Source organism: Rhipicephalus microplus, chromosome 8 (genome assembly GCF_043290135.1).
Source record: "Rhipicephalus microplus isolate Deutch F79 chromosome 8, USDA_Rmic, whole genome shotgun sequence".
Classification (NCBI taxonomy): Eukaryota; Metazoa; Arthropoda; class Arachnida; order Ixodida; family Ixodidae; genus Rhipicephalus; species Rhipicephalus microplus.
This window is the reverse complement of record NC_134707.1, coordinates 17,892,890-17,905,282: the sequence shown is the minus strand read 5'-3', so window position 1 is coordinate 17,905,282 and position 12,393 is coordinate 17,892,890. Positions and strand designations below refer to the sequence as shown.

At 41.8% G+C, this 12,393-nt stretch overlaps 1 protein-coding gene across 4 annotated transcripts in view; it reads right to left on the bottom strand.

Annotated features, from left to right (window-relative positions):
• The window catches only part of LOC119164196 (T-complex protein 11-like protein 1), a 42,584-nt gene that overhangs the window by 23,341 nt on the left and 6,850 nt on the right, over positions 1 to 12,393 (bottom strand). For 3 of the 4 annotated variants that reach the window (XM_075871195.1, XM_037416327.2, XM_075871196.1), the window contains exons 2-4: positions 8,312 to 8,636; positions 6,631 to 6,763; positions 2,947 to 3,067 (exon numbers count right to left, since the gene is read on the bottom strand). In XM_075871195.1, coding sequence (XP_075727310.1) covers positions 2,947 to 3,067; positions 6,631 to 6,763; positions 8,312 to 8,567 — 510 coding nt within the window. In that variant the 5' untranslated portion in view covers positions 8,568 to 8,636. The remainder of the gene's footprint in view (positions 1 to 2,946; positions 3,068 to 6,630; positions 6,764 to 8,311; positions 8,637 to 12,393) is intronic. The other variant, XM_075871198.1, reaches the window with a different exon arrangement.

Here is a 12,393-nt window from a genome sequence, read left to right as displayed (position 1 = left end):
ATTCAGAGAGTGTGTACTGGCGCATAACAATGGTTACCGATATAGCCGTTGTGTGGCACCACGCGACACATCCCATCGAAACCGAAACTGATCGGAGGTCCATGAAATGCCAGACACCACTTTAACGTGTCATACTCGTAGTGAAGTCATACGTCCACGATTCCTCGTCCATGGCAACCATTAACCTGCAACCGCAGTAGGTGCAGCTTGAAGACGACGTTCACGCCTCCTCAGCACCTGCTCATGTGCCACCAGTATTCCAAGGACGGCCTCTAGGGCTCCTCGGTGGCTCCACACTATTTTACCTGTACCTGCTCATGACGAGACGTACCATCTACACGTCCAAAGCAATTGATTTCGTCGCTGTCAGCACCGGGACCGCCGCATACACCGTAAACTATGCCCACGGTTCACCAGGCACCTCATCTAATATCGGTGCGAAACTCTTGTGTGTCCTAATGGCCTTGACTTATCATTTCGAGCACCTGTCGTCATGGGCTATTGTCAGCCACTCAACTATCGTTGGCTGCTTGTGCAGTGCCACCGTTCCACGGCTTTCAGAACGTCTTCGAGTGGATTTTGATTATCAACACGCTCGGCACCCTCCAGTCCTGGCTGGAAATTCACAAATGACTGGTGGCCAACAACTGCTTTCAAAATGCCACCACGGCATTGTCGGCATTGTCGGCATCTTCTGCAGATGTTCATCGCAGATTGCCACCTTTTTGGGCGCATTTGCAAGGCACCGCCCTACTTGCGCGCTACACGAAATGCGTTAGGCCTACTGCGGCTACCCCTGCATACCTATGAACGGATCATGCAACATTCTTGGACAGAGTGGAGTGCCAGGTTGACAAGTGTTGTTTGCCAGTTCCTAATACTGTTGCGTGGTTCGCGAGTTATTCGTGAGCTACACAGGCATGACTGGTCTGAAGCATTGTTTTCGTGATGGAACTCATATGGCTACCATGTGTTGAAAAAAGTCACAGTTTTGGCACAAGGCCGAAGCAATGAATGCTATAGCAACACATCAGGCTGTTCTATGAATTAAGGCTAAGAGATTTAGGAACCATACGAAATGTAGTTAACATGATCGATTCTGCTTGAATTGACCGTAACGCATTACCAACAAACAGTATTTAAAGAGATGTTGAAATACTTCACAGAGTGACGTATGACAGGAGGGAAAGTCCAAGTTCAGCAACGAGAAACGTGACAAGTGACCGGTTTTCATGTCGAAGTACATCAATGTTGAAGTCTTCAGTAACTATCATCGGCACATCCAGTAGGCACACCGCACGGAAGTTGTGCAGCAAGACGTTCATGACGTCAGTTGGCAAGGTTCGTGGGGAAATGTACACTGTTACGATGATGAAGCTGTGCGATATTTCTATGGCACAAGCGTCACCAAAACTCATCTGGGGCAGCAATTTGAGTTTGTCCGTCAAAAGCAATAGTTGCGGAGCGCGTTTTAATGGGAACCGAATTCACGGGCTTGATGACCTCACAGACTTGATGCGATCGATTTTTCCTCTCGCTTCAGAGTGAAAGTGGAGCTGGAGACATTTTGGATTGCTCCTTTCATCCAACTGTATGTGCTTCAGTGAACCCACTCCTCCATCAATCAAACCATCGAACACGTCAATGTTTATGGAAAGCATATCTGGCTTGTCTAAAGTACATGCTTTGTTCAAGAATGTTCCTTTCAATTCCATTGACAGTAAGCCAGTGGCAAAAAGTGTATATACATAGCTCGCTGTTAGTTTGGTGGACAGTATGAGCTGCGTGGTGTACTTGGTTAATGCAGTGTGCTAAAGAGCGAGGGGTCGCTGGTTGAAATATCCGGTGGGTGCCTTAGAATTTTTTCTTCCTATTTTTTTTCTTTATGCCTTTCATAGATATCTGCGCACTTATACATATCGGGGACATGGCGGTGACGGCAAAAATCAGCCAAAAGTGTCCATATAATTGCTATCACAGTAAAAAAAGGAAAGAGCTTAGAAGATGAAAAAATTGTGAACATCGGATGCTGCTGGAGTCGACGCTGGAGCCAATGAATTAGGAGCCTTAGAGGAGATAAGTTTGCATGTCAATGTGTCAACACCCCATGTTCATGATGAATGTTATATCCCATGTAGATAGAGTATACTTTACTTCAGAGATGATATATGCATAAAGTATACAACCTGCAATTTTGTTTATAATATCGTATGAGTGTTGTGCCCGCAGGATATTATTTTTCTACCCAGCTAGACAGGTTCCTTATTAAGAATGCTCACATTTAAAGAGGGCCTTGCATTAACTACGTTTCCTATCCAAGGGCAGGAATTATCAATGCCAATGTTTGAAAGAAGGGGAATTAACTTTTTTCTTGGAGGGGGGAGGAGCATGTTTGTTTGACACCACCAATCGAATTGGTCATTGTCATTTTTAACTACAGTGCCATAATTATATTGTAAATTGAAACAACTTGAAATAGCAAAAATGACTGCTTACGTGAATGGGATCCAAACCCAGAACTTCCACACTAAAAGGATGTGGGTTTGAATTCCACCCATAGAAACAGTAATTTTTTTTCAACTTTAATTCATCTCAATCTACATCACAATTACTACACTAAGATTAAAAACAACAATGTATGTCTCCTATTCTTTCCTTGGCCTAGCTGCCTATTGGATTCAATTGGTAGTGTCGGCGCAATGTAAATTGTTGCAGTTCAATGTCTGCACTCAATGCAAATTAAGTTTGAAGAGTTTACAGAAAACGAGGTTTAATATAGTTCACAATCAAACCTCGATATAACAAACCCAGGTATAAGAAATCAACAAAGCAAATTAAGAATAACTCATCATGGATACAATGCTGCGAAGATATGTCTATAACAAATTTTCGTGGCCGGTGTAACTTTGTTAAAATGAGGTTTTAGTGTTTTAAAATGATGTTCACCTCTTTGGCCTCTTGCAATAGACGCATGGCTTGGTCATAGTTTGGTGGGTCCTCATTCAACTGTTCCTCGAGGATGTCCCAGAAAGCCTTGTGGAATGTTTCCTTCATGACCTTCTCAAGGCTTTGGAAAGAAAATAGCGAAATTGACAAAAGCACTCATTGACCATTATGCAAAGAATTTCGGACAAGTTATCAGGACACCGTACGTGAAAGTGAAAACTAACAGTCGAACAACAAAACTCTGCTAAAAGCATCAATCAAAGCAAGAAAACTGGTCTGCAGAAACAAGTACTAGTATAGCAGAGTCCTCAGGTTATTACGAATTTGATCGACATTCTTGACTCAATACACTTCATAGGAAGTGAACCAAGCATTTAGGAAGCATTTTTTTTCCCAGTCAGCCATTATGTCCACATGTTAGAAAAAAGCTTGGACTATCTCCCCAAAGGAATGGGAGGTAAAGCAGCAGCATTGCACACGGGTGTCGTCACGGCTAGAGCGGCGCTAGTGCAGGTTCTGCGGTGAGTGCTGGAAGATTCGTTTGTAGCGATGGCTGACGTAGGTCTTATAGGTGACATGTACAGACATGTTTCAACACGCACGTTAAGCGCGCATCAGGTTTACTGGGCATGAACCGACGAGTCGATGGTGTAGTGAGCGGTGGTCGCGGAACGAGGCGGCAGCTGTGGGTGCCGTGGCGAACGCTCGGCAGGCGAGAGAGAGAGTGACGTCAGTGCGCAGCAGTAGCATGACCTACTTGGCACCAGGCCAACACCTACGACACGCGACGCATTCGTACGAAGGGACAGCATTGCATAGGCTAGTCAAAGAGCTGCTTCCCATATTAAAAGACTTCTTGTGGTGCAAATTAGGACATAATAACTACGAAATAAAACTACATTAAGGGTGAAATATATAATGAAATGTTAATAACTTGTGAAAAAAAAAGTTCACAGTTTATGCAAGGTTCACCACAAAGACTCCTACAATACCAACACTGGTAAAAGTGGTATAAACGATTTCAACTGTTCACTGGCGAGTGGCTACTTTTTTGTTATATAAAATAAACATACTACACCACCTCTGCATTACCTCATTAAATGTTTGATGACCGTTCCCCTTCAGAGATTTCACGAACCATTTATTTGATAGAGTTAGTACTCCCTTTAATATAATGTAGACAGAAAAGTAATAAATAATAATAATAATAATAATAATTCTGAAGAGCACAACAAAACTATATATAGTCTGCCACAGAGCTTTAAAGGAGCACTGACATCAAATTTCAAGATTGAGATGTGCCCATCATTCGATTTCTTGGTATGCATAGGTCTTCTTGGCCAAGTTCGAACGGCATCCGTCGCGTGGAAGTTATTTGAATTCGATGTCAAACAGCGTAGAAAAGCTAAGGACTTAGCTAAAAACAAAAAATAGACTCCTCTGCGACATCGACACCAGTGCTACGTGTTCGGTGTGATACATTCCACAAATACCATCTTGAGTGACGATGCCCTAGTAGTGATGACGTGTACGATCCGAGTGTTCTTATCATGGCGCCGACGTGAAGAAACGCACTCGCTCGTCCACAGCCGGGCTAGCGCGCGCAGGTGCAGTCTAGCCCGGCCGTGGCTCGTCGCGTCTGATCTTCATCGCACCGGTTTGAATGATTTCGTGAAATTGTCAAGATAAAAACTACCTTTAAAAGAATGGCGAAAGAAAAGAGCACGCTTAAACATTTGCTTGTCGGTCAGCGTGTCGGGGAATCATTGTGAGTTGCAGGTGAGTTGCAGTCGTCTAGTTCGAAGCACGGAAAAAGCGCAATGAGGGTGTCTTTTCATATCACGTATGTGTTACACATCAACACAACCACAAGCTATCACAAGTGGAAGAGCCTGTAGTCAGATATCATCGCTAACAAGTAACACGCATTCATCGTGGAATTTTAATTCATCTGTAAACTTTGCATTAATGTAAAAGTGGTAATACCATGTTAACCCCGAGAGGCGGGATAGGTGGGGCCATCTGGAGGCGCAAAAAAAAAAAAAAAAACCTGACAAGCAGGAAACGTATTCTATTTATCCACTGCTGCTCATTCCCGATAGCTATATTGCATTGACCCCTCTGCGTATACCTGAATGCTTTGCACGCCAAAACACACCAAAATAGCTAACTGCGACACACGAGCGAACAAGGCTGAAGCGTGTATCATCGGGCACCTCTGCAGTGCTGCTTGGAACGGTGTCCACTGCGAAATCACTGTTCTGAAAAAGGTCGATCGAAGCAACAATAATTTACGACGCCACGAATCGCGGGGTTTCCAAGCTCCAGACCATCGCATTGAATCCGAGTCGACACTTTGTACGGCAATGATAGCAATGCAGGTGAGAAGGCATGACTGAATGTGTCCGCCTAGCAGACGAAAAGTTTTCGGAGCAGCTGAGCCTGACGTCACTCTTTTCTGTGAAGAAGTGGTCAGCTGTGGCGTGATCTGGAGGTGACCACGAGGTAGCGCCACTGCTGGTGCTCCCAGCGCTAAAAATGGCGGGATTGCCGGCCGTTTTTGAATAGTGCTAGATCCTAGTAATATAAATCAATAAAATAGATAGTTATTCATCCCTCAGTTGCGTTTTAGGTCGCGAATCGTTGCTACACGGTCTATAGCTACTCGCTGACGCAAAATTCTTGGCATGAGTAAATTTGATGTCAGTGCTCCTTTAAGCGTTGACAACAACGTAAGATATCATGACATTTTGAAAGGGTGCATATGTCACCACCAAAACAATGCCCGCATTGTCTTGCCACTTCCTTGCCAAAATTATTAATATACCGAACTGAATACACCAGTTCTGTGACTTACGCCAGCTGCCAACACCTGCCTGCATGATGAAGTTTTCATCACTTCACAGCTTGCCATTAAACAATGGCTTTGGTCTAAGTACTCTGCCTCGCAAACAAGATATGATAAAGAGTATTTTTGTAAATCTGAATGAATAAGGATTAGATAAATGAAAAAGTCTCACATTTTACACTACTTATCAAAATGCCCATTTCATTATACAGTACATCATAATATTGTACTTCATAGCCAAGTTTATTGGGGTGATTTTGTAGAGTGTTATAAATAACATATTTTCTGATGTAAAACAATGTGATTGGCATTTTCTCTTACTAAGTGTAATAGGTTTATCTTTCTGTTCATATGTAAATACACTCAAACCTCATTATGACAAATTGCATCTTACACAAAAATACGTTCATTATATCATAAAGGTATATCATAAAGGTATCAGGACTATCCTTCATTTCCTTCGTAACAACCGATATCTTGTTATATCCAGGTTCGTTATATCGAAGTTTGAGTGTACAGCATTTTCGTGAGAAAAGACATGTTTTCTTACATGTTGCAGTTTTTCATATGCACTAATACCGTATATTATAATGGATAATAAATGTTAAATTTACTTCGATTGTAAATCTACCACCGCCACGCCAGGGCCTTCAGCCCCATTCAAGCTGCATAGCGCAGCTTTTTGGTGAAAGGATCCCCACTATTTCGCTGAAAAATTAAAAAAATTCTGATTTCAGATTCTGGAACGAAAGCACTCCCCTTACAGCCATGGGCATAACAGCACAGCTTGAAAAAAAAAGTATCATATCTCTAGCAGATGTGTGCAAAATGTGTACCTGTTTTCTGGGTACTCTCTCTGCTTCAGCTCAAAGGAGCCCCCCATGGCTATTTCGTGAGCCAGGGCCATCTTTGTCATCCCGTTGGCAGCCTTCATGATTTGGTCCAATGAGACAAACCTCGGTGGAGACTCTGGACAGATGAGAGACACATGAAATGGACCCGAATGAAATGTCAACGCTCTAGCAAGAGGAGGAAAGTTAATACCTGGGAAGCGAGAGCCCTAAATACAATCTTGTCCATGGTGACAAAGTTATTAACATATTTGCATAATCGATGTGCAAATTCTTGTTTTCACTGTGCCACGCAGAATGCACAACACTCAGCAACAAGAATACCAGGTGCAACACCAGATACATACACGAAATGGCGTCCAAAGGTCGCAGGTTCGATCCTCACCAGCAGCAAGTTGTCTCTTCATTCAGTTCACTTTCTTCATAGCTATATCGCAACTACGCTCAAACCTCCATACAACAAACTTGAATATAATGAAATATCGGTTGCAATGAAGTAAATGACAAATAGTCTTGCAATGGATGTAAGTGTTAGCAATAAGTCTTTATAACAATTTTTCGGATATAACAAACTTGTTTTTGTGAAAAATTCAACTTTGTTATAATGACTTTTTAGTGTATTACAGTACACTTAAAAAGATACAATTAATGTTTCCTATACCTTCCTTGGCTTCATTATCTGCAAGTTTTTATTAAATTTGCGTAAGTAAAAAAAAAACAAGTAATGAAAAAAATTCCTCCCTTCAATGATACTTCATTTAGCAATGCACAAAACGAAATTGTTATCAGTCAAATCGGTATTCATGGAGCTAGAAGGTTTATAGTTAACATTGGTTCGGGCAGCGGAACTGAAACCATAAGACACAGGAAGGACGGATAAGGACATCACTGTACAAACAATTCAAGTTTTATCACTATGAGTGCAGCTGAATACATAGCCAAGCACACAGTTACCGATACCTACCAGTGATTGGTGCCTGGCGCATAGCAATAAAATATCAGTTGTTATACATCGATGTCCTTATCTCCCTTTTCTTTGTGTGTCATTTTCAATACTACTGCGCAAATAAGTGTTAAAAAGTTTCCAGTATTCTCAATGCACATAAAGTAGGGCCAAACAACCATGTGCAGTAGATTCCCAGCAAACCGAAATCTTTTAAACGGAATCACTGCTTAAGTAAAACGACTGTCTCCAAAACGATTGGTTTCATACCCGGGTTCTGCATTCCTGTTCATCTCTCAGTAAACGAAACTCCTGCTAAATGGAACACACACTCACATCTTGTTATAACAAAGTCACAACTGCTCCCAAAATGACTTTTTATATACAGAAATTCGTTATAAACGTTTATCTGTAACACTGTATCTATGACGAGACTATTCTTCATTTGCATGCTTATACCAATAATTCATTATATGCATGTTCATTATACTGCCGAATTGAATATGCAGCACCAAGAGAACAACGAAGAGCATGCACAGCAAAAGAGAAACACGAGGTTCTCGTCCGATCAGTTTGCCAGTGTTCTGGTACAATTAAAGTGAGTTGTCCTGTATTCAACTGCTGCTGTTTCTGCATTGTGACAATATCGAGCTATGAGTGTATTTTTAGGTCCCTTCAGTTTCAATTTAATGATAGTCTACTCTCACCCGCTATAGAACATACCGGGTACAACACCGAAGCTGCCTTCCAGGCTTAATGGTGTCGACAGAGATGAATCCCGAGCCTTCTTCTTGGTGGGCGAAGGCTGCTTGACCTCTCCGTTGGTCAGCGTAACGCCCTCCATGGCGTACTCACTTGCCTCCTCGCCATTGCTGCTCTCACTGGACGTGTGGAAGCGAGCGCCTTCCTTGGCCGGTACGTCTCTGCCACCCATGACGCCCTCTTGGAGCTTAGGAGCATCGCCAGTCTCGTCACTCATGGTGCCGCCTCAGAGCTTTGCACGCCTTCACTCGTTCCTAACCGCACTTCGAACTCCAGGTCTGAAAGGCTAAAAAGAGCAACATGAGTACTGGTGCAGCGACGAAATTCCAGCCACTTAAAACTTGACAGGCATGTTTAAAAAACTTCAGTGGCACAACAGAGGGAGCCGCATGCGCGGAGGCACCATTGTGTCCGGTAGAACACACACAGAACAGCCTTCGAACGACTCGAATTGGATCGAATCATAAGCACTGGGGCCAGAGAAGCGGGTTATCCTGCTTTGTATCTGGCTTTTTTCCGATCCCACACCGATAGTTTGCGAAAATTACTATCAGCCTCCAACACCAAATGACTCGTCAGAATGTAACACCACTTAGCATGCACTCAAAACAACACAAGTAACTTGTAAGTCATTGCACTCTTATATTCCACACTTTGAAGAGCAATGCCTGCCCATATTAATGTCCAGCTATAATATTTGTACATTTCTTCATGCGTACAAAAGATTTCTGACTTACCTCAACTAACCTATTAGCTGCTCGCTCCCCTTCGTCCTCCTGTGAGGTTTCGTCTAATTCTGCCACAGAACTTAGAAAAGGCCTCCCACATGACTTTGATCTCATATACTTTTTTTTTCTTTTCTTAAAATGTATGTTCATGAGGTGTACAGACGTTCACGAGCTATAGAGACGTGACTGGTCTCAAGGATTTCCTTTTTTTTTTTTTTGGCCCCTTATGCAGATATAGAAAAGATCTGCATTCTCTAAAAAAAAGGGGAACACCTTGTATATACACACGCAAAATTTTAAAATTTAGAGGGGGGTAGAACCCCACCAATCAGTATTATAGCCAGAAATATGTTTTCTTCCGGGAGGGGGGGGGGGGGGTCAAGACATGTTCAACTACTCTAAGTTTGTGCATATGTTTGTGTGCGTGCATATATATGGGTGCAAAACATGTGGAAAACTGAAAATTTTCGAGGGATCTTGGACCATCCTGGCCATGCCTGCACAGGACTTTCTCCCCAACTCTTGGCTATGCTAATTGTTTATTTAATTGTTTATTCCCAACAACGAAGTTGCGAGGGTGACCAGGCAAAAAAGCTGCATTGAGCAGCTTGAGGGGAATCTGGCCATCTCATACACTGGGCAGCTTCACAGCGGTCACACAAAAACATGGTATACATCATGAATGAACTAACTTAAACAACACAAAAACAGTAAACATCCATGGTCGAAATAAATAAACAAGGTCATTATAGAAACATTTGAAAAAAAAGGGGAAAAAATAAGCGAAGTGCTAAAGACAGAGAAAAGGACAAACAAATAAGCCCTTAACAGCACAAGCAATCACATAAATATGTCGCGTAGCTTTTTTAGCGACAGAGTTGATACACTGAGACCATTTTCTTTGTGCAGTTGATTTAGCACAGTAGGTAAACAGGATTGTAGCATTTGGTCACCGTATGTAGTTCTGTTTTTGTTAACAATCCAAGGCTCGGAATGACGAAACTTATAAAAAGAATTATGTTGCTGTAAGGATGCAATTTTGTTAAAGTGTTATCATTCTTAATTTTTTCCATTCTATACATGCGACATAGCCTATATGTGTACAAAGATTCAATTTTTATTGTTCTAAGCTTTGTAAACAAAGCAGCAGTATGCCAAAGATAGGGCACCCTGCAGACAAGGCGTATTGCTCTTCTTTGTAATACCACCAGCTTGTGAATGTTTTCAGCTGAAGTCGTCTCCCTGACTAGAATTCCGTATTGAACTAGGGAAAGAAACATTGAATTATATAACATCATATTAATGGATGTAGGAAGATAGTTACAATGGCGACGCATAGTACCTATTGCTCTAGATAATTTACTAACTAAGTGATTCACTTGGCAATCCCACGACATAGTTGCAGAGAAATATACGCCAAGCGATTTGAAAGACGATAGTCTTTCTATTTCAGTATTATTTAATTTAATGGGGGTTAGTTGAAATTGTTTGTTACGTGGATAAAACATCACTGCCTTTGTTTTTTCTACATTAATCTTAGAATAATTACTTGTAGCCTATTTTTGTATACTTGCAAGCGTCTTATTGACTCGATTTGACAATTCAGCACCTAAGTCACCGTCGAAAAACAGACTTGTGTCATCTGCGTAAATTATGCACTTAACAGAGGAATCAACATTGACTATGTCGTTGATGTACAATATGAAGAGATACAGACCCAATATGCTCCCCTGTGGGACGCCGGTTCTTACAGATTTCAACTCCGATTGGTCCCCGGCTATAGTTGCGAACTGGGTTCTGTGCTGAAGGTAGGACGTAATAAGAGAGTGTGCTACGCCGCGAATACCGTAGCGATCAAGTTTTTTAAGCAAAACATCATGACTGATAAGGTCAAAGGCCTTGGAAAAATCGAGAAAATTTCCAAGCACCATTTTCTTTTCCTCAAATTCTTGCAATACAAACTCCTTTTGGGTCATTAGGGCTAATTCAGTTGACCTGTTTTTACGAAAACCGAACTGTGCAGGACTTATGATACGAAAGTGGTCAGTAAACGAAGAAAACCGCGCTAAAATCACCTTCTCTAAACCTTTCGAAAAAACAGGCAACACTGATACAGGGCGGTAATTTGAAAGATCATTCTTGTTGCCTTTTTTGAATATTACTGTCACCTTTGCCGTCTGCATGCTACGAGAAAAAACGCCTGTTGACAAACATAGATTAAAAATGTACTCTAGGCAAGATGCAATTATGTCTATGACGAATTTTACCGGCGCTGTTTGAATACCAAATGCATCTGTGGCCCTGCTGTTACTTAATGACAAGAATGAAGAAATAAATTCTTGTGTTGTAACACCTCTTAGGAATAATGACTGCTTATTAGGTGATTTCATGTACGAAAGGTCAACATCGTCACAAGCCAGACCAAGGGACAAAAAAAAAAAATTGTTAAAAGCATGAGCAAGATCAACCCCTTTTAGTTCATTGCCGTCTTTTAGGACTGTGGTAGTTTTTTCAAGCACAGTCCCAGTTATTGAAGGAAGTGTCGTCCAAATTTTATCAGGGCGTCCTGCAGATGAACTGAAGGGATTAAAGTAATAGTGCTTCTTAGTAACCCTTAATGGTTTTGTAACGTAGTTCCTGTATTCCTTATATGCTTTTAATGCTTCCGGCGACTTAGTTTCCATAAATGAGCCGTACAACCTGTCTCCCTTATTTATAAGCTTAAGCAGGTGCTTATCTATCCACGGTTTGCGACATTTCTTTGTCTGCTCTAAAGTTTTCACCGGGAAACATGCGTAGTATATTTACATAAATAATTGCATAAACTTGTCATAAGCCGCATCTGCATTTTTTTCTCTATACACATCATCCCATTTGGCACTGGCAAGACGTTCTCGGAATACAGACAGGGTGTTAGTATTTACGAGCCGATAAGAGAACGCTTGGTGCACTTGTTTTTGTTTTTCAACTGCGCTAGCAATGAATATAAACACAGGTAAGTGGTCACTTATTGCGTATACTAAAACGCAATAAGTTAGTTAAGTTAACGTCCAAGGATTGACAATGTTCATTATGGGATCCCAACATGTTGCCGTATTCTTTTTTCAGCCGGATCTCGTGGTCGTTGGGTGATGACTACACATATGTATCTTAACTCAGGGGCGTAGCCAGGGGCTGGCACACCAAGCCCTCTCCCCTCCCCCTATTTTTTTCGTCATGGCATAGAGAGCGAATAATGACCATTTGAAGAGGGTACTCCATTCGAAGTCAAGGAGATCCCCCCCCCCCTCACCCCGCCGAAAAAAAATGTTTCTG